General features: G+C 37.3%; 3 protein-coding genes across 3 annotated transcripts in view; 2 read left to right on the top strand and 1 right to left on the bottom strand.

Moving 5' to 3' along the window:
* zmiz2 (zinc finger, MIZ-type containing 2) overlaps window positions 1-6,215 on the top strand; it is a 52,689-nt gene extending 46,474 nt beyond the window's left edge. The window contains exons 18-19 of the mRNA XM_079861260.1: window positions 2,221-2,445; window positions 4,132-6,215. Coding sequence (XP_079717386.1) covers window positions 2,221-2,445; window positions 4,132-4,239 — 333 coding nt within the window. The 3' untranslated portion in view covers window positions 4,240-6,215. The remainder of the gene's footprint in view (window positions 1-2,220; window positions 2,446-4,131) is intronic.
* Window positions 6,216-6,372: 157 nt separating this feature from the next.
* On the top strand, window positions 6,373-9,762 carry ppiab (peptidylprolyl isomerase Ab (cyclophilin A)). The gene is made up of 5 exons (XM_079861327.1): window positions 6,373-7,058; window positions 8,457-8,487; window positions 9,016-9,104; window positions 9,179-9,351; window positions 9,442-9,762. Exons 1-5 carry the CDS (start codon window positions 6,990-6,992, stop codon window positions 9,572-9,574), a joined length of 495 nt encoding a protein of 164 aa, XP_079717453.1. The 5' UTR covers window positions 6,373-6,989; the 3' UTR covers window positions 9,575-9,762.
* Window positions 9,763-10,065: 303 nt separating this feature from the next.
* On the bottom strand, window positions 10,066-18,879 carry LOC307152561 (RING finger protein 122). Its single transcript, XM_079861328.1, has 6 exons — window positions 16,745-18,879; window positions 15,283-15,433; window positions 12,778-12,823; window positions 11,156-11,197; window positions 10,986-11,068; window positions 10,066-10,894 (listed from the first exon to the last, which is right to left on the bottom strand). Exons 2-6 carry the CDS (start codon window positions 15,390-15,392, stop codon window positions 10,777-10,779), a joined length of 399 nt encoding a protein of 132 aa, XP_079717454.1. The 5' UTR covers window positions 15,393-15,433; window positions 16,745-18,879; the 3' UTR covers window positions 10,066-10,776.
* Window positions 18,880-22,322: the final 3,443 nt, after the last annotated feature.

The following is a 22,322-nucleotide window of genomic DNA, read 5'->3' as shown; positions in this document are numbered from 1 at the left end:
TATTAGAGGTCGACCGATTGATCGGTTTTGCCGATTAATCGGCACCGATAACTGATTGCTGGAACAATCAGTTATCGGCAAAAATCAATACCGATATTTTTTCCGGGTTGCGTCCGTTGCTGAAGCGGCTGAGAAGGATCCGCTGTCATTATACAGTACGAAAACGGCCTCTAGAGGCGAAATAAAAACTATCACTGACGCCTCGTGGAGTAGTTTTGACACGCGAGACTGCGCGCTGCACGGAGCGGGACGTTTCAGATGCAGATTTAAAGCATAGACAACGAAACGGTATGTATACAGTACACTACACCACATGTTTTCATATCATTATAAATTTGTTGACTAGATGCTGCATTAGTAGAGAAAGAACAGCAGTGTTTGCTGTCGAGGCTGAGAGGACGCTAACATTAGTAGTACCTCAAGCGGTTAAAAACGTGTGACAAAAATACACGCAAATCTGACTCAAATGTTCAGTGTCACAATATATCAATATTTAAAGCTAGTGACGTTAGAAAGTAAATTGATATGTTCATGCAGCTGACAGAAACAAATCAGAAATGCATCCAATTTCAGTTATTTTTTATCATCCTAGAAGCAAATAACATGTGAAAGTATACATGTGCATATTTCAATGCTATGGCCTTTGTGCAGACATTTAAAAATGGCCATCTTTTAGCATGACTGTTTAGATTTATATGAAATTGTAACACTTTACAATAAGACTCCATCTGTGTAAAATTCACTAAGGTTGAGAAATGCTGTAGAAGTATTTTTCATTGTTAGGTCATTAATTTCAACATTTACTAATACATTTTAAATGTTCAAATTGTATCTGTTAACACTATGAACTAACATGAATGATCAAGGTATAATTAACATTTAACATTCATATATATACATTTATATAGTATTTGTCATGTAAGAAGTTAATACATTTTTTGTAGTAAAGTTCAGCACTAGTTTACTGTTTTCATTCAGTATGTATCAGTAAAACTATCGGTTGATTAATCGTTTATCGGCCAGGAGTGCGTTTCCCGAACGCATCGTTAGCCAACTATGGTCGCAAGTTCTGTCGTTATCAGCATAGTTCAACGAGTTGGTGTTTCCTGAAACCATAGTTCTAATGAACATTCGCAAATAGCATTGAAAGTTGTGTGGTTGGAACCTGTGGTTAGAAGCAGAGTTTCTTTGCATGACATGTGGACTCAATAAATCCTTATCTTGAGCAAAATAAGCAATCTGACATTCAGTACATTCTGTATCTTTTATTTAGAATACATACAAATGCCATTTACGTCTTTAGTTTGTCAAGAGATTTAAAGCACCGTTTCTGAAGAGTGCGCATGTGTGAACGTGCTCTAGTACGCAAGAACGAGCCTATGATTGAATCTGAAAATAAAGCAAAATAACTGAGTGAAATTTGAAATAGTTCTCAGATGCCATGTCTGTAATTTATAGCAAAACATCTAGCATTAATTAGATCTCAAACAGATTCATTAAAAGTAGTTATTACTCCCAACACCTGCGTGACATCATTAACCAACGTGGTTGAACGACCAATTTGTGCCAATATGGTTTCGGGAAACAGTCGTGACTAGCTAGTTGATTTCTTCAACGATGAATCGTACTATGGTAGTGTAGCAGATAGTTAAGTCACTCTACGGGAAACGCACCCATGTGCGGTCCAACCTAGTTCTCGTTATCGGCAAAATACACTATCGGGCGACTTCTACTATCTATCCGTCTGCCAGTCTGTCTATCCATCTGTTTGTCTGTCTATCCATCTATCTCTATATCTATCTATCTGTCTGTCTGTCTATCCATCTGTTTATCTGTCTGTCTGTCTCTCCATCTGTTTATCTGTCTGTCTGTCTCTCCATCTGTTTATCTGTCTGTCTGTTGCCAGCTAGCTTGCAGATGAAAGCCTAAAAGGAAATAATCATGTAGATCCATAAATTCATTTACCTATATGATATGAAGCTAGTTTGCTGCACGTATTGTGCTGAATGGATACCCAAATGTCTTTTACTGGCCTCTTGGTTTCTGTCATCCACGTATGTCATTGCATATAAGAGCTATTGAAGCACTGTCACTCACAGCTGCTGCTTTTCCCACCCCGTCACACCCGCTCCTAACCAAGACAAGCCACTTCAAATTACTGTGCAGTGTGTTCCAGCTTCACTGACCGTCTCTTTTTCTCTTTACACTTCCTTAATAAAGATGTCCCACTCTAGCCGCATGGACCCTTCCCACAATCCCCTTCAACAGCAGCAGCAACAGCAGCAGCAACAGCAGCATCAAGCTCTCCATGGTAACTCCGGCATGGGTGGCCCCGGGGGACCCATGCACTCCCGCAACTCCTCCCAGAATCCCCGGATGCACACAGACAGCTTTGGGCTGGGGGGCCCCGGGGGACCTGGCGACGTTCCAGAGCCGCCACTTGATGTAAGTCAGAATCAATCATCTATTCCGGATTTTTGGCCGTTTGAACTAAGAGGTCTGCTGCCTATGTTCAATTTTACTCCGTGTACATCCACTACCAACTTATAATGATTTCCTTGCCAACCGTTCCTGCTTAATTTAGGTCCCATTTTTGCAATTCGTCATGTTTAAAACTTTTGGATAATGGCCATCCCCACATCTGCTTTGGGATGCATGTTTATTTATCAACTATTTTGGATAATGTAATTTTGGTTTCAACTATCAGTAATAGTTTTCTACTCTAAAGGTGCGGTCACATTGCTCAGTGAAATTCCATGGGAGAAATACCAAGTTCAGTCATGAAACTCTTTATGTGCGGTTCAGTACCCAATCAATCACTTCTTACCATCTACAGTCGCCTTTATATTCCGGTCTGACCAGATGGTGCTCAGTTTGTGCACTAGTCCCTCACCGCCCCAGCACCACTTCTCTAGATCTGCTACCTCTAGATATTTTATCCCGCAGCAGCACGTTTTACTATAATACACGTTTTACTATAATACACGTTTTACTATAATACACGCAAGTCTCAGCAGCTGCATGATTTGTTCTCTGCATTTCTTGTGGTTTGGCAGAGCGAGTCTGTGTACTCACAGCAGCAGAGTAGCAGATCTAATCTGCCAAAACCAAAGCTTTTTACATTTACAATTATATTTCTCATTAATAGAATGTCTTACAAACTACTACTTGAATCCAGTCATCCCATTAGGAATCAGTTTCGCCGAAAATTCTGCTCATGTTAATGTTGGTCACACTAATTTGCTGCGCTGACTGACAGAAAGCTGCTTGGTTTGAACGTGACTTCTGTGTGAGCTGTGATTAGTGCATCTCTACGCCATTGACCATAGACAGTGTTTTTGCTTGCAAAATTTTGCTCAACTTATGCTAATGTGACATCACCTTTAAAGGGGCGGTCACCCTACGCTTATCATTCCATTCATACGCACATGAATGCTGGAGAGCGGAAAGGCAAGCTCATGCAAAGAAGTTTCGCATTTCGGCCCCGTTCCAAAGTTCAAGTTTGATGAACTCTGACCTGTGAATTCGTATCACGTGATCACGTGTCAGATGTGTGACCAATTGAAGTTCGATATTCGACTTGGCTGAATTAGAAAAATGCAATTTTTTTGCAGTAAAGTGGAGTAGATTTACTTGAAATTTTTACTTTCTAGATTTATTATTATTTGTTATATGTTGAATTTATGTTTATAAAAAAGACGTCGCAGAGTGTGATGTCAGATCACAACCGTTGCTGTGTCCGTAGAAGTTTCACATGCTCAAAGTTTAGCGTGACCATGACTTAAATCAAAATCAGTGCAAAAACTGCAAATGGGCCTATGATTATTTGAAAGATTCTCTGATTCAGATTTTTTATTAATTAATTGCTGCAAACAGTTCAATTAAGTATATGTTATTAATAACTGTAATAACCACCTATTTCTACCTTCAAATCAGAAAACTCTAATCTAATTTAATCCTGCGATAATGCAGGCCTCTACTTTTGACAGTAGTTTATAGGTAAATAGTTCAGAATGTTTATTAATGTCTTTTGAAAAGCCAACTAATGTTGAATTTATCATTACGATTATAAGCTGAGAGTTTTGCCATTGACCGATCCTTAACCCCTGGACTTCCCTTTTTGTTTTCCAGCTCCTCCCAGAGCTGACAAACCCAGATGAGCTGCTGTCCTACTTGGGTCCTCCCGACCTTCCCAACAACAGTAACGATGACCTGCTCTCTCTGTTTGAGAGCAACTGAGCCCCTTCTCCCTCTTATTCATCACCGTCCACCAGACAGCCTCCCCAATCCCGCACACTCCCGGCTCGTCGAGGGGAGGTCTGGGAAACGTAACAGATATCCGATTGCGTCTTTGCACTGTTTCCTTCTGAGACTGGAATGCAGTGACTCATGGGAAGGTGCAACGAAGATCTTTTTTTCTTTTCTTTTTTTTTCTTCCTCCTGTGACAATGTTATTGTTCGTCTGCTTCTCTGAACTCTGTCGAGACTTTATTGTGAATTTCAGTTTGAAAGAATTCCTGCTCTCTCGAATCACTTGTAGAAAGACGCCTCATCTCACATCAGACTTGTGTGGTGTAAATGACATTCTGTGTGTGTGTGTGTGTGTGTGTGTGGAGGGGGGGCGGGGTCAAGTCATTGTTTGTTTTTCATTGCAGCTCCTGTTTTAAATCTAAATTAGATGAGGGACTAACGTCAGTGCTGATGTAAAGTACTACACTTCAGAAATAACACGGGGAAAGCCAAAGCGTCTCACTTCTGTTGTAACTTGAAAAGCAAACATGGCTAAACTTAATTCTCTTAATAAACAGGCAGGCTTAAGTTTTTATTTCTTCTTTTTTTTTTTCTCCCAAAGATGACCACAAAGCTAGCTCCATGTGATATAACATGGTTTTAAACCACAAATGACTTAATCTTAAATGTACTTGACTTGGAGACCTCAAGGTGTAGCCTTTTTTCCTTTTAAACATGCTAATAGAGGCAATCACAGTGTGTCAGACCTTAAACAGTAGCATTAAAGAAGTGCACTATGACATTTTGCACACCATGTGTTTGCCAACACACGAAGGAAATTGAAGGCGAAGAATCAGTCATCTTTTGTGACACCCACACAAATACGCACACCTCAAGCCACACTGTGTGTGTGTTTTGGCACAAACTCATGCCAATAGACTAATTTAAAGCCACACCCTGCTCTCTGTTTTCGTCTGTCTCGTTAGTTTTTTTCCCCCTATGTTCTTTTTAAAAACAGTCTTCCTCCCCTGTGGATTGAGGCCACGATGTCTGTGGATTTCTACCATTACAAGAAAGGACTAGTATCCCTGATCATCGTTGGCTCAGATCACACCCTCACTTGCAGACGCATTTCACTCGCCCTTAAATATGCAAGTTTGGGCTGTTATTTGGTAGAAAACAAGTTTTCTTCGTCAACAAATTGTGTGAAACCATACAGAGCACAAGCAGCCCAGTAGCACCTTGTTGACAGGTTACAAAACACACAAATGCACATGAGGAGTCACAAACAGGGCGTTTTTTTGGACATATACCCTCCCGTAGTGAGATTTTGCTTGGACAAATCTGGGTTGGTGGGAGCGTCACAACAGGTAATGGACTAATGTTTATAGCCGCACTCATAATTGAGAAGGAAAACATTGGGATTCATGTGAAATATGTACAGATATAGTATTATTATTGTCGCAGATGTGAACTTTCTCTTAACCCCATGATATGGAAAAAAGAACATTTGAAACACTATGACAAGAGCTCATGTCAGACATGCGCTTCATTCCCCCCGTTTTCCATTCAGCGCTCGCTTTCTCAGCAGAGAAACCGTGGAGGGGAGATGAGTCTGCTGTCGGTTCCTGTCTTGTCTGATTTTATTATTTATCATCGCTCTTTGGACACCGTTAGCGAAGTGCAGTTTGTATATTAACAATACAGGGAGCATCATGAGTCGACGGATGTGCTTTTGTTCTTTTTTCGTTTGTTTGAAGTCATTTGTGTATCATACAATTTTATCTTTGATTATATAATAATTGTTATTATAATTATAAAGATAATTGATGGGCCTGTATGCATCTCTCTCTCTCTTCTGTGTTAACTAGCAGAGTTTATGAATTTGTTAGAAAGAGAAAAAAAAAAGAATTCATCAAAATCTGTGACCATAATCATGAAAAACTGAGAAACCAGCATCACTTGTTGATCAAACTGTTGAAAAAGATGTTTGACTGTCATGTGTTGGTGGATCATTAAGTTCTATCAATTGAATTAAACATGTACAATTGAAATCGATTTGTTTTTCTAAAGATGTGAAATATTTCCATTATGTTTTATAAGTAAAGAGTTAAGCCCCATTGCGTTTCATTGGCTTTATTTGGAGAGAAGCAGCAGCACCGCATTGTGTCAAGATGCGGTAACGCTGCTCAAGGGGCGTGTCCGGAAGACGGGCGTTCTGAGGGGAAAAGAAAGCTTTTGCGACTCATTTCGCTTTATATCTTACTGGGTCTCTTGCTTAATCATAAACCATGTAATAAATGTAGAAATTTTCTAAATGTAATCTTCAAAACATTCGTTATTCGTGAGACAATCTTGTGCAGTAATGGCGAATTCAGCCTTTGGCCACCGCCCTCGCGCCATAACAGATCGCTGGTACACGCCCACAGCATTCCCTCGTTGCTCATTGGATGGAACGCAGTGACGTCATTCCTGCCTACTCTAACGGGCCAATGAGGATGTCAATCAAACGCACTCCCTCTGATCTCTGCGTTCGAGCGCTGCGGTAATTTATTCATCCGCAACGCCTCTGATTGGATAACGCGCGCGTCATTCAGCGGTTCCACGGCTTCATAGGTTCCAATTGAAAAAAAGGCTCTGCTGGCTGCTTCTATATATCCCGTTTTCGCACGCATCCTACTTCCCGATGAGCTGCGGCATTTTGTAGGATTCATTCGGTGATCAGCTGCTAATACAACTTGAGTGTTTTTTTTGTCATCATGGCCAACCCCAGAGTTTTTTTTGACATCACCATCGATGGAAAGAGTGCTGGGAGGATTGTTATTGAGGTAGGTTACCAAATGTAGCTGTTTTGCCGTGTATCTTGTGCATTATCATCACACCCTGTCTTTAAATCTAGCGAATTTACCCATAATAAAACTGTAAAATATGTGCGTGTAATCTGAATAAAGCATCCTTATCTTGAAATGGGCGGGTGGGGAAGCAGTTATTTCCCGCGCCGAACTGCAACAATGTTTCTTTTCGCCGTTGATCACGCGCTACATTGTTACCGGTGTTCTTATTAAAACGCAACGCTGTTCATCATTCTGATACTTCTGAATGACATCTAAAAATGTGTTGTGCTGCTGTCATTGACAGGAGACTGACAGCTACGCGCACATGGCGGAGTTTTCTCTGATTACAGACGCAGACTCCGCGTGTCTCGCGCTGCAGGCGTTTTTTTTTTTATTGCAGACGCCATTTTCACCATTTTTTTTTTTTTTTTCAAAACCCCAAGGTGCCATTTTGAAAAGGGAGGGGGGGTGAATGCTGGAGTTTAGCTTTCTATCGAAACTTGTTCACCAGAACTCAATATTAAAATGTGCTTTGAATGCTCAGATTTAATTAATAAGCGATTGCCACAAAGATTTTAATCCCCTCTTGAAATGGTACTGCAGAAATGTCGATAAATGTACTCGTGCGGCATCAGCGCCTCGCGCGCTCCCGCGAATGAAAATCGATGTGAACGCGGAAGTCATGAAATTTTAACATGCTCGGGTTCTTTCAACGTCATCGCAGCCGAAACACCTTTATGTTCCAAGTTATGGTCTAGAACTTAATGTTAAAAATAGAAACGGGTCACTACCTCCATACTTTAACAGCAACAAGAAATCTATCCTTTGATATTTGCTTATCAAGATGCGGAAATACTCTATTTAGATATTATGTTTATCTCAGTATTTGATTTGGGATGACTTCATTGATTGCATTTGATTGTTCATTGTTTAAAATTTGGCATTAAATTAAAGGTTATGCTCTAAAAGTGTATCTTCGTTATGCAGTTATATTGCAAAACATACTGGAAATAAGTTTGTTTTATATGGGGTTTTATGCATTACACTTACTTAAATATATCGATATGTATAGACCACATAAGTGAGATGCCAAAAAATATTGAATCATTGATATCCACACATACTATATATATACATATACATACATGTGTGTGTACCTGTATGTATGTACATACATACATACATACATGCATACACACACACGCATACACACACACACACACACACATATATATATATATATATATATATATATATATATATATATATATATATATATATATATATAATAATAATAATAATAATAATAATAATAATAATAATTTTTTTTTTTTTTTTTACTCGGACTTCAGCTTAATTTCTATTTCTTGTTTTCTTCTTCTATTTAAATAGCTGAGAGCTGATGTAGTACCCAAGACTGCTGGTAAGCATATTTCCACATTAAATGGGTTTATTCCAAATATGTTGACATTCTCTTCTCACTGAAATACTATTTAAACTTAATATTTTTCTTCTGAGACTAAATTTTCTTACTGCTACTCCTATAGATTTATTGCTACAACAAGCACCAAGCTTTCCACAGACATTGGGCCTGATCTGAAGTTAATTGCTATATCTTTTCAAAGTGATCAGACTTACAGTATTCATATAATCTAAAATCAAAAGATTTCCATAGATTTTCTGAGCAAACATGCCCGCTCTGGTGGAGCAGTACTGTCCACTAGAGGGAGACCCTTACCATTTGATTGTGTATCTGAACACCTACAAAAAAAAAAGAAACCTGATTTATTTGTGCCATTGCTTGTGCTATTGTGAACTTTAACATGTATCATTTTGCTGTAATAATAGGCTGATTTATTACAATACAAGGGCTGCCCGTTCAGGCTTTCTCAAGAGTTTGTTTAGAAACTTTAGCTTCTAGTTACACATTAACGTCTCAATATCCAAACAGAGAACTTCCGTGCTTTGTGCACTGGCGAGAAAGGTTTCGGCTACAAGGGCTCCGGCTTCCACCGCGTCATCCCAAAATTCATGTGCCAGGTAAGCTCTGAACCCCGTGATGTCATTGGAGCCTGTGGTTGACATCACACTGATGTCATGCTCTCGTCACGCAGGGTGGCGACTTCACCAACCATAACGGAACTGGTGGAAAGTCCATCTATGGCAACAAGTTTGAGGATGAGAACTTCACCCTGAAGCATGGAGGGAAGGGAACCCTGTCCATGGCCAACGCCGGACCGAACACCAACGGTTCCCAGTTCTTCATCTGCACCGCTGATACCGCTTGGTAAAGCCCGTCTTTAAGCCCTTCTGCTGTCTAACTGATTCTGGTGATGTTCGTGCTAAAGGTCCCTAATTCTGGTTTCTCCATGAACAGGCTCGATGGCAAGCACGTTGTGTTCGGGAAAGTGGTAGAAGGCTTGGATGTGGTGGACAACATCGAGAAAAAAGGAAGCAGCAGCGGGAAGTGCTCTGCCAAGGTCATGATCGCTGACTGTGGCCAACTTTAATCGTCGCTTACACCTCCTTCCCATCCCAACCATGCACATTCCTTACTATAGATTTCTTTTTTTATTGCCATTCCTGAATGAGATGCTTAATTCCATGTGTCATGGTCCTGTTTTATGTATTTCAATGGTCCCCAGGACTTAATTTGTTAAACATGGATTAAAGATGGATCAAGATTCCTTTCAACAGGTTTTTGTATTCTTTCTTTCTTTCTTTCTTTCTTCCTTTCATCAGAACAGACAGCTCAGCTCATTTGTTGCTGAGCAAACAAGAGATCTTTTATTTCTCATTGTGCTGTTGTGTTCTTGTAATATAGAGGTCATTGATAAGGAGCCCATTAAAGTCTGTTTTGATTCCAAAATGGCAGCGTGCAGCTGCAGTTCTTTCTGTGGACAACAGGTGGCGCTGTTTACTTCACTAGTGCGGTGATTCATTAAATAAATAAATAAACATTCTTTGCTTGAAAATTCACTGAAATAACAAGGTTTTTTTTAGCTAGTATTTTCATTGTTTAATAAATTTAAAGAGTTAATGACTATAAACATAATTACAAATTTACACAATCTAAATAATATATCCAAAAATAGTAAAACTTTCAGTATTGCAATGATACTAAAATAAGTTATTTTACTTGAAAATAAACGTTAATTGACACAAAATTAAACATTTTATTTTAGCTAGTATTTTCATTGTTTAATTCGATGTATTAAAGTAAATTAATAAAAATATGAAATTGATAACTAAAACAATCACCAAATTACTTAAACTTTCAAATAAAATATTACCACAAAAAAAAAAATCAATATAGTAAAAACTAGTTCAATATTGCAATGATACTAAAATTAAAATAACAGTGGTTTTGCTTCAAGTAAAAATGAATGTCTTTAAAATCCAATGATGTTAGTGTAACCTACTAATATTAAATGAACTGCATAGGCCCGGCAGTATGCAAATTATTTGAAATAAGCTTGGTTTTTCTGTCCCTCCCAAGTTTAAGCAAAATCTATTATTTTCCATATTAACACCGGACACCAAATAAAGAAACTCACAATATTTATTGTGTGTGTGAACCTTTTTAACCACATATACAAAAACATTACACATGATGTATTACAACAGCAGTGTTTTTAAAGTCCATTCGCTTGAACTCTACAAGATTTCTATGTAAAACTGTGTCGGGGTCTCTTCGTTTGAGGTGTTCGGCTTAAAGCAACTCATCCAGCAAGTTTACCGGGCTGTGCGTTCGTCCCAGAGCGGCGCTGATGGGGTTATCGTTGCACATGGGACATGAACATCTCACTTCCAGCCACTTCACTAGACACCTGGTAAGACAGAACATCACAACTGCTATCCTCAAACTAGTCTGTAAGGAGTCTTTTCCTCAATGCCATTAACATGATAAAAGGGATTTACCTCTTGTGAAATGAGTGTTGGCATGGTAACACTCCAAGCTCATCTTTCGTCCTGAAGTCCTCCAAACAGACTGCACATGTTAACTGAGAAACACAGTGTGTTTAGTAGAGGGGAGAATCAGAACGCTTTCAAAACTTACTAAAGAGTCAAGAAGACAGAAAGCGTTTTACCCCATGTGCATGTATCCGTGTCGTTTCATCTTTAAATACGACCTGTAATTTAAAACATGCTTTAAATGATAGCGGCACCAAAAACGTATTTACACACTCAAAAATGTCTGAATGTCATTGCATCAACAAGCAGGATTTCTTTGAAATGGCACAAGCACACTTTCTGAGAATACATTTGATAAAGAGAAGTTTGAAAATCAAGTATTGTGTTGATGATTTTCCAAAACCATGAGAATTCTATATAATCATCAATATAATTGTGTGTGTGTGTCAAAATATCCCCACAATGATGGCAATATCCAAAATCCTTCTCTTTGTGGGGACATTCTTTGGTCCCCATGAGGAAAACGTTTTCTGTGATGGGTAGTGTTAGTGTAAGGGCATATAATATACAGTTTGTAAAGTATAAAAATCATTATGTCTATGGAAAGTCCCCATAAAACATCAAAACACAACGTGAATTTCTTTTCAATTCAGCATGAGAGTGAGAATTTCCTGTTCTTAAAGCTACACTGTGTAGGATTTTCTACCGTCTAGCAGTGAAATTGTTTATGACTACCAACTGAATATTACTTTCTAGCCCCTCCCATTCCGAGGGCGCTTTAAAGGAGAACTCCGGTCAATTTTAACATTTTTTTGTAAATTTGGAGTGCTATCAGTACAGAGAACAACAACAAAAATCGGTGTTGCCTACACCGTGTCATCCTCTTTTTAAAATTTGCACCCTGTTGACTTCAATGGGGCAAGTTTTAAACCTGCTTTTAGCCTCTTAACATCCTTGATGTGTCATTGTCCTGTATTTTCTTCCTGTTTTCGGTCGAAGTCCACAGTAGTCGATTGTCGAGTTCACGCGCGTGATCATAGGTAACTAAACCTACGCGCGTGAACTCGACAATCGACTACTTTGGACTTCAACCGAAAACAGGATGTAAATACAGGTATGTGCGCTGGCTGAATTAACATCACTTTAATTCATATCTTGCACATCTACTGGAGTCAGATTCACTCGTGTTCACTCTGAAGGAATCACTCACATGGCTGGGCACTTGTAATGACACATCAAGGATGTTAAGAGGCTAAAAGCAGGTTTAAAACTTGCCCCAAGTTTTTCTCCTTTAACTCCTACGGTGGCCGTATTATTTCAAATCTGCCGGCAGTCGCGAGTAATCTCCCCATCACATTCGTCACGGTGCCACTGAGTGTCAAAACGCGAAAGGCGAAGCTTGAATTTCCAGGTATGTCCCTCTTTGGCTAATGTATTTTCAAGATGGAGGCGCAACATGGCTGCCGCCATTCGAGTGACTCGCTCGTATGTATTCTAAATGGCAGATTCTACGCTTACGAGAATACTTGATTAGTTGGTAGAAGTAATTACACATTAATGAAAGAACAAAGTGTTTTTTTGCTAAGAATCAACTTAAAAAATTGCACAGTGTAGCTTTAATAAAACAATGATTAATGTGATTCTCTCCAGCTGTGTGAATCTGAGGAGAACTGACTTCATCCAGCTCATTCAAACTCACTGAGACTTCAAACATCATGAAGGGTGACACGCAGGTACAGACGCTTTTAAGTGACGTAAGTGTCAAATACTTTTTTGATGCCTCACATCACACACTCACCATTTTGTATCCCGCTCTCACATTCCGAGCTTGATGTCTCAATTTACTGCGAAGAGAAAAAGGCCACACGTTTCATTAACAGGGTTGATGTTATTTTTATTTAATAAAAAATAAATTATATTTATAACTTAAATAAGTGTATTATCATCATGGCCATATTCCAGGATGACAATGTCAAGATTCATCATTCTCAGATTGCGAAAGAATGGTTGTGAGGAGCATGAAGAATTAAATATCGTGATGTTATTTCAATCAAGATGTGCATCATTTTTTTGGTCAAGATCTTGTATTGTCAATGCAAGAGTCCAGCACTGTGTAAAGTCTCCTCCAGCACATCCCAAAGACTTTCAATGAATTTAAGCACTTGCGTTCCAGTCCAAAACTGTCATGCCCTTCACTTGCTAACTTTTCAACTGGAGTTGAAATATGAAATTCCCTTTAAGAATTTGTTTAATGCAGCATCCAAATAGTATATTGGTGTGTTTGTGTTGCTTTAAATAAAAAAAATATATAATTAATATATCATAGAGTTGTTTGTTGTGGTGGTAATTAGACGAGATCTGTGTTGTACGTCACCACGTATCACACATGACCAGCGTCGGCCAATAGTGAGCCTACATGGTGACGTGCAACACAGACGCGCTACGCTTAAACACTACATGAAAAGACTCGAGGCCCAGAGAGAAGGAAATGAAAAGTGGAATAAAGTCGTTATTTTTGTTTGTTTTTGCACACAAAAAGTATTCTCGTCGCTTTATAAACTTAAGATTGAGCCACTGGAGTCACTTGGACTATATTAACGATGTCTTTAATACATTTTCTGGGCCAGCAAGTTTCAGTCCCTTAGAAGCCTATGGAGGAGTGAGACAGCTCTCAGATTTAATCAAAAATATCTTAATTTGTGTTCCGAAGATGAACGAAGGTCTTACGGGGTTGGAACAACATGAGGGTGAGTAATTACTGACAGAATTTTCATTTTTGGGTGAACTAACCCTTTAACTAAGACGAGTTGATACATACCTCTCTCGTCTCAGTGCGTGCACTCAATCGCTCTGGCGTGCGGCGACACTTTGATAGCACTTAGCTTAGCCCAGTTCATTCATTAGGGACCAAACACCTCCACGTTTTCCCTATTTAAATACAGTTACACGAGTAGTTACACAACCAAGTATGGTGACACAAAATAAAACGTGGCGCTTTTCTAAGCGGGTAAAAAGGATAACTAGAATGTATGGCGGAATAGCACTGGGATCACTTCGACTCGGCGTAGTAAAAAGTCACGTTGGTTCTAATGACAGAAGTGAGAGGGAGAGGATTTTTCAGGAGTGACTTTTTACTACGCCGAGTCGAAGTGATCCCAGTGCTATTCCGCCATACATTATAGTTATCCTTTTTACCCGCTTAGAAAAGCGCCACGTTTTATTTTGTCACCATACTTGGTCGTGTAACTACTCGTGTAACTGTATTTATATAGGGAAAAGGGAGTGTTCCTTTAAGGAAGTTCGCATGTGCGTGTCTAAAAGTGGACTGGAACGCAGCTCTGGACTCTGGACGATTCATGTGTGAAAATGATTCTTCATGATCCTCCCAACCATTCTTTGACAATCTGAGCCTGATGAATCTTGACATTGTCATCCTGGAATATGGCCATGATGTGTCTTATACATGGTTGTTTAAGAAATGAAAAGCTACACACTCCATCAATGAGGGCTAGAAGAACTGTTGCCAAACATATAACTTGAAAGAAACATAATAATCACTGAAATAATGATCCAATCATAAACTGGGTTTCCATCCAAACGTGAAGCGAATCATTTCAAAGTTCGAAGAAAAACTAAATAAAACACCATCAGCGGAAACAGCCGATTAGTCACGTGGGTTTAATGTTCTTTACGACTAAATTTATTCTGCAAAATACACTTCAAAATGCGCATAAAAACAGGGTGATATAAACATAGCAATAGACTCTTAAGCATTTGCCTATTAAAATCCAAACAGCGACATCTATCTATCTATCTATCTATCTATCTATCTATCTATATATATTCATAATTTAATTCAATTTAATTGTTTTAATTAAATATTAGATTATATATAATATTTATTTATATTTTTAATATGTAATATGTATTAATACTTATATTGCAATATATTGTGCTTGTGTGTGTGTATCTATCTCTATCTAGACATCAGTTTGGCAGAACAAGCAATGGTTGTGTTGTGTAGTGTGTTTCTAAACCACACAAATTTGGCCTGGGAAGGTTTGCGTCTCTCTGTTTGACATAACATTACCCAAAAGCCTTTGGTCAAAAATAGCACTGTGAACAAAAAGCGTGGAGATACAATCTAGTCCTGAATTGTTCGTGTTCAGGAAGCGCGTGAGGCCAGAGGAAGTCCTTTCTGTCAGTCCGTCACAGCCGTTATTTACAGGAGAACCCTGATGAAGTCCAGCGACAAACTACAGCTTTATAAACCTGAACCCGGATCTGTCAGTCACTTACTTACCTTATAAAGAAGCAGCAGAATATCAGGCTTAAGACAAAGACAAATATCCCAGTGCCAAAGATGACCACATAGATGTTGAGCGGGAGTTCCTGAGAGGTCACTGGAGGCATTGTGCTTTAAATATCAATCATTTCCTGAAGATCAAGAAGCCCTGAAAGAGGAGAGGACAGAGGAAAGGGTTGTTATTAGTGAGTCCGTTATTCACTATTGAAGGGACTTTATTTGAGTTTGTAGACTTTTTCTCAAAATACTAAATATTTTGTCTTTTTAATGTAATATATTATTACATTCAAATAATTCAGTGTAGTTCAAAAGACTATTCCTCCTGGGGTGGGTATGTTTATTAGAAATAATCTGCACTCTCCGTCTGTCCTGAAAATACCCCAGTCGGCTCAATTTGCTTTTCCATGTTAAAATCTAACAATTATAAAGTTAGATCTCTATTTTTATAAGAGAATATTTCTACTCCGCCTGTTATTTTCTATTGTGACATTGTGTTTAATAATGTAAATTGGACTTGTAAGTTTGGTCGTTGCCCCAAAAATTACACTTTACACCTCCTTACACTTTAGGTTAAGGAAATCTCATATAAAATAATCCATGAGTTTATCCTACCAAGCTATTTTTACAAAAACTTTAAAAGTGATATTGAAATGAACTCCTCTTTCTGTGAAAGTTCTACTGAAACCATTTCTCATATGTTTTGGTCCTGCCATGATACTCAGTGTTTCTGGAAAGATGTTGAGAGATTTATTGCTGATAATATATTTTTTTAAATGTTCTCTTATCCAATAAGTATGGGATATTAGGTTACTGCTTTAAAGACCATTGCGCAAAGGATGATGGTTTCATTATACATTTTATTTTTAGGTCAATTTCATATCCACAAATGTAAATTCACAAATAGCAAACCCAATTTTACAGTGATTGAGGATGAGATTAAAATGTGCATAGATGTGATGTCAAAATCGAAAACTAGCAAAGTTAATTTAACATTTTCACAAAACTGTTTATTCAACAATATAGATATGTACCCTCTCTGATGTTTTTGTCTCTTTTTCTTTCCCTTTTCTCTTTTTTGACCATTTCTACTGTATTTTAAACCATGTGATTGTTCTTCTGATGTGATATGGAAGTTACCCTTGTACATGCTATTTTTGTTGATAATAAAGCATTCAAAAAGTTAATTTAGCCTAAATTACGGAAAAACTTAAAGTGATTATTTTGTGCGATATAACAATACGAACCTGAACAAGCTGAAAGCAATATAGTACATGTTTAGGGTTAGAAAAATGCTTGGAAAAGGCAGTTAACACTAATTTCAATCGATTTTTAAAACACGTTACTTTTTAGATTTATTTAATTTTTTTAAATCGATTGATCTGAAAGATAGCCTAAAGAAACAAAATGAAACATTTACAATGTAATTCAATAAAAAAATTATAAAAACAAAAAATCTCACCATTATAAACAGGCTTCATAGGTGTTTTCCCTTCAGTGTTTCTTCATACTCGGTTTTGTATGTTCTCACGCGCCAACCTTCAAATGACTCAAAAGAATCACTTACTGTTTAGTTACATCTACAGTATCGAGAGTTTGTAAATGTGAATAAAACAATATTCCGTCTGAAACACGGAAATCAAACAATGTAACGGACCGCAGACAGACATAAATATCCACAACATGCACGAGAAAACAATAAACCCCGCCTGTCATTCAAGGGGCGGAGTATCAGATGATTCACTAATATTATTCAGTGATTCACTCCGTTAAAACTTCCCATATTCATTCAATCAAATTGAAATCAATTTATAAGTATTTCTATTATATTAGCCTGTATATAAAATAAACGTTTGTGGTCTCGAAAGTATATACAAGTTTTGCATGAATAGCTCTTAAAAAAAAGTCAAAGTCTCCTAATTTTGTTTTCCATTTAATTTAGCGAAAATTATTTATGACTCACAATAGAAAAACTCTGCTAAGTGGTTCTAAGTGGTCTGAAAATTACTTTGTAGCATTAAGCGAAAAGAAAAGGTAGGAGATTTTAAAAGGCATGTTTAGACAGAAATATTAGCAGGTTAAAGGGGCCAAAGGCTTTTGAGTGTTTGGTCATGATGACTGACTGACTCAGGTGGTTGTTTGTTCACACCCTGCTAACAAATCTGTCGTTAGTCACCATAATCCTTTCACTGAAGATTAATTTAATATTTAAGAAACGCTGTAAGTGTATTCCTACTCTCATTGCATGAGGTTAAGACTTACAGACTTATATTATGAAGTTATTCTAAATCAAACCATTGCCAGTTTTCAGTTTTGATCCCTTTCTCATTATCCAGAGCACCAAACCATGGTGTTGATATTTTAAAAAGAAGACTTTATGCACAAAAAATCATAATATGTCTGATGTCAAATGTGCCAGGATGATAGTAATTTTTGTTTTGTTTTAATTAGAGGTGGGCATAGATTAATTTTTTTAATCTAGATTAATCTAGATTAATTTTGAAATTAATCTAGATTAATCTAGATTAAAATGGCTCATTTGAATTCTGCCGAAGGCATTCAGAATATGTGTGCTACCCAAATAATGACTATAAAAGTAAGTCTTTGAGAACGGGTTTCTCAAGCCAGGTGGCGCATTAGACCAGGGGCTCATCTCCTGTTTCCAAAATGCATCACAAACTGCTTGAGAAAGCTGTTCTACTCACTGTAAAAGGTTACTACTGTACTGTTACCGTCCGTAGGCAACATTAGGTAGGCCTATGTTATTATCAACTACTATAGGCTATCAATTAGGGATAGGCGATATGGCCTAAAATCTATATTGTGATATACATTGCAGCCTCTTGTGATAACGATATACAGTATATTATAATAAAATTAAAACCATTTCAGAACAGATTACACAGACCCTGCTAAACAACTGCTAAATGTATTTTTTTTTAAAGGGTGTATGTAGTTTTGAGAACATATATTGTGCAAAACTGTAAGTATACAACATAATTTTGCAGATAAATAAATTTTAAGTACACTAGCTGCAGAGACTTAAGTAAGGTCTAATGTTTATTATGGCTTGGAGCTTATGAAACCCCAAATTTAAAATTAGAATATTGTCTAACTGATGTCTTTTCAGTTAAAAAGAAACACAACAACGATTCTTAAAATCGGGCGCAGACAGAGATTATGTGCGACACCACTCAGATATATTGGAATGGGAATAATACCGAATACGCACGCGCTGGTATTCAGTGATATCATGTTTCGTTTTGAATTTGAGGTAGAACGGATTAGTCGTGTGTTAACTTACCGAACTGTTAGGCCTACCCCACACACTCTGTCTATAGTTTCCTGCTGCTCGTCGGACAGCTTAAATCCGAACCAAGTCCAAATAATGGATGTTGCACTTTCACTTTCAGCCGTTACTTAAAATGACGACGAATATGCGTTGCAGCCGCGGGTTTATCTCGCGGCCGCGGGTAGATTGCGTCATCATAGCTTTTGTAGTATAGAGTCAGCTTCCAACCCAATTTGGAGAATAGATTAACGGCGATATTTTTTTTATCGCGCGATAAGAGTCTCGCGTTAACGCAGCACGTTAACGCCGATAACGGCCCACCACTAGTTTTAATACATTATTTTTTATTGCTTTCTAACTACACATTTAATTGATTCATTCATTATTGTATGCCTGTTTATTAGTCCATTTGTAGTTTCTTTATTTAGTTTAACATTTTCAAATAACTGATTGCTTTAGTTCTCCATCATGCTGCCATATTCACAGCCCTAAACATTCAGTGGTTCTGTGTGAAAATCCAGCCCTGCTCTCTGACAAACAAGGCTTTAACAAAGGTTAAACGACACCACAGTGCAACATTCAGACGACATGCCTTCGACATTCTCCAGTCAGCCTTAAGGATAGTGAGGACAAAGTTCATATTTCATCAGTCATTTTCCTTGTGAACACTTCCTCATCATGAAATTCAAAACATTTGCAAGGTGTTTTAAATGCACTTCATATTGTGTGAATGAATTGGCCACATGGTGGCGCTAAGTGTTTTATTGTTAATGCTTATATAGGTCCAGTGTGGACTAGAATCTTAAATCTGTTTTTACATCTTCCTGAGTTCATTCCCACAATCCTGCAATTTTCTCCATCAAGTATAGCCTACAAACCAAATAAATAAACTAGTGTACACAAAGCTTTTTATTCTTTTCAATATGACATAAAAAGTGGCATATAGACCTTTTTGTGGGCTACATTTTGTTTTTAAGTGCCTTAAAATAAATCGCCAATGTCATAAGTAGCCTAAGTGCAACAGCCAGTTCCAGAAGTAAACACTCCATAAATTTTCTCCATAGGGAAATATATATTTTTAACGATAACTTATTAACCCTAAAGACAGACTTACTGTGAGCTACAAAGTTGTTATTCGATGGTATTTACTCTTGCTGAAGCCGTCAATCCACATTATTTAAACTTAAATGTTTAAAATAATCGTATTTTTAAGAGGTGAATTCGTGGTGGAAAAACTACATTACCCATGATTCTGTACAGATTTTTTTTAACCATTTAGATAGTCGCCACAATCAAAACGCGCAAAAATTGCTCTTTAGCCCCGCCCACTCCAATGAAGCACTTATGAATGATGTAAAATTATGCAAAATACTTCAATATTTGTACATATGTGCATATTTTGAAATAAACTAAAATATATTATATATATATATATATATATATATATATATATATATATATATATATATATATATATACATTTTTAAATGAGTAGTTCTAATCAGTTTGTATTGTTATGATTTACCTTGTAGCTGATTAGCTTGGTTCACGGCTTACAACGTTTTAATAAATTCTTAAAGGAGAATTTAATGGAAAAAATACTTCCGGAACCAACAGCGCTTAAAAATTGGGCGGCAACTAATGCACACTCTTAGTTCCAAAGTTTGTGGTAAAAAAAAGAAAAAAAAAAAAAGAAATAACAGCTTTGCTGGAGAAAAAAATAAAAACTAATTTAAACAGCTACGTGTAAACAGGTTTGAACTTTTTTTTTTTTTTTTTTTTAAATCCAGCACAAAAGCAACTCTTTGCAAAAATGAAATGATGTTTATTAGACTTCATATGCATTATAAATAAAATAACAACATTAGGATTTTTTACAAACTCCTCGTTTTGTCTCTGGCTGCACGCTCCCGCTCAACTCAGAAATTTGGTCCAAAACAACTTGAATCTCTGAGCGATCGATGCTTGTTCTTAAGACACAAACTGGTGTGTGGTTCAGCTGGAAGGGATTGGCAGTCCTGGCAGTATTTAGCAGTGGTTAGATTGATACGACGACCAACACATACACAAATACGGTAAACAGCTGTCCCCAATAATACAAATGTACAGAAATGACAATAATACTAGCACACCGTAATTTCATACAGCTACAGTTTGTACTGCACTTGAGGATTTGCTGGATTTGTAAGTACAACAAGGTTGCACTTGTTGTGTAGCTACCGTATTTTACAATACCATACAAAACAAGTTAAAAGAGACAACTTGGATAACATGTAGAATACTTCACATGACATCTTTTTTGTAGTATTTATACAGACAACGATAAATCAAACAAGTCAATGTGTAACAAAACTGACTGCAAATTTGCATATAGTCACATGTACACTTGAGCTCAGGTCACCAGAGTTTAGTAACTGAGCGTATCTGTCACATCACCTGTGCTGGATCACTGTGATGAATGTGATCAGCTACATTACCTTCATTAAAAGTCACTTGAGACCGGCATTTAAATGCAAAATCGATGGATCATACTTACAAACGTTTCAAATAGCCCATCATAACTATAACACTGCACCTATAACAAGACATTTTTGAATTTCGGGGAAAAACTACATCTTCTGGACAAAACATGAGCCAGCCTTCCTGTGACAATCTGGCCGTCAAAATGTTAAGAGTGGTTGTTAGGATGCTCTGAATGGTCATTATGGCAATATTATGTGGTATATTGTTTTGGGTTGTTGCTAGGGTGCTCTTGGCAGTTGCTAAGGCATTGCTAGGATGTCTAAGTGGTTACTAGGTTGTTCTGAGGGGTTGCTTATGGAAGCTTGTTTCTGCCATGGAATAAAAAAATACTTTTTATCTCACAATTCAGATTTTTTTTTTATCTCAGATTCAGAAGTTTATATTACAAAAAGTCAGAATTGCAGGATATAAACTCGCAATTGCGAGAGAAAAAAAGTCCCAAATTGTGAGGGGGAAAAAGTCAGTTGCGAGTTTAAATCGCAATTCTAACATTATAAACTTGCGATTATGTTTTTTATAAAGTGAGTTATAAAGTAAAATTCTGAAAAGAAAAAAAATCGCAATTACCTTTTAATTTTTTATTCAGTGGCGGAAATAAGCTTCTAAAGTTGCAATGGTATCGCTAGTTAACTAGGGTGTTGCTAGGTGGTTGTTAGGGTGTTCTGGGTGGTTACTATGGCCATACTATGTGGTTACTGGATTGTTGTGATTGATGTGTGGTCTGTGGCAGTTACCAATGCATTGTTCACAGAAAGTGCATCCCACTACGCTGCTTTTCCATTGTTTTTCTATATAAACACGCTAGACTTACGTGTTTGTTCACGCATTTTGCACGCGACAAGATGTTCTAAAAAACATTTTTAAAACTACTTTAAAAAAAGTATAAGTTCGTTGGGATATCTAGGTGGTTACAAAGGTGTTCTGGATGTATGTGGCTCACTAGATTGTTATGGGTGGTCACAAGGTCACAAATGTTTTTTTTATATTTGGTCATCCAACGAGTGCAAACATGTTGCACATTTTGCAGTATCGTTTATGTTAGTAGCTCAAATGTTGCCAAAGTTTAATATTTATGTTTTAATACAAATCATAGCAATAGTGGTTGCTGGCTTAAGATCTGTTCAAGATGGCAGATGTTTTTATTTTCCATATTTGTTTCTAGCACATTAGTTAAAAATGGATCACATTCTAATCTGATCCTAGAACATTGTCAAGTTGAGATTCT

This window comes from Squalius cephalus, assembly GCF_949319135.1.
Source record: "Squalius cephalus genome assembly, chromosome: 24".
Taxonomy (NCBI): Eukaryota; Metazoa; Chordata; class Actinopteri; order Cypriniformes; family Leuciscidae; genus Squalius; species Squalius cephalus.
This window is presented reverse-complemented; position numbering and strand designations above follow the sequence as displayed.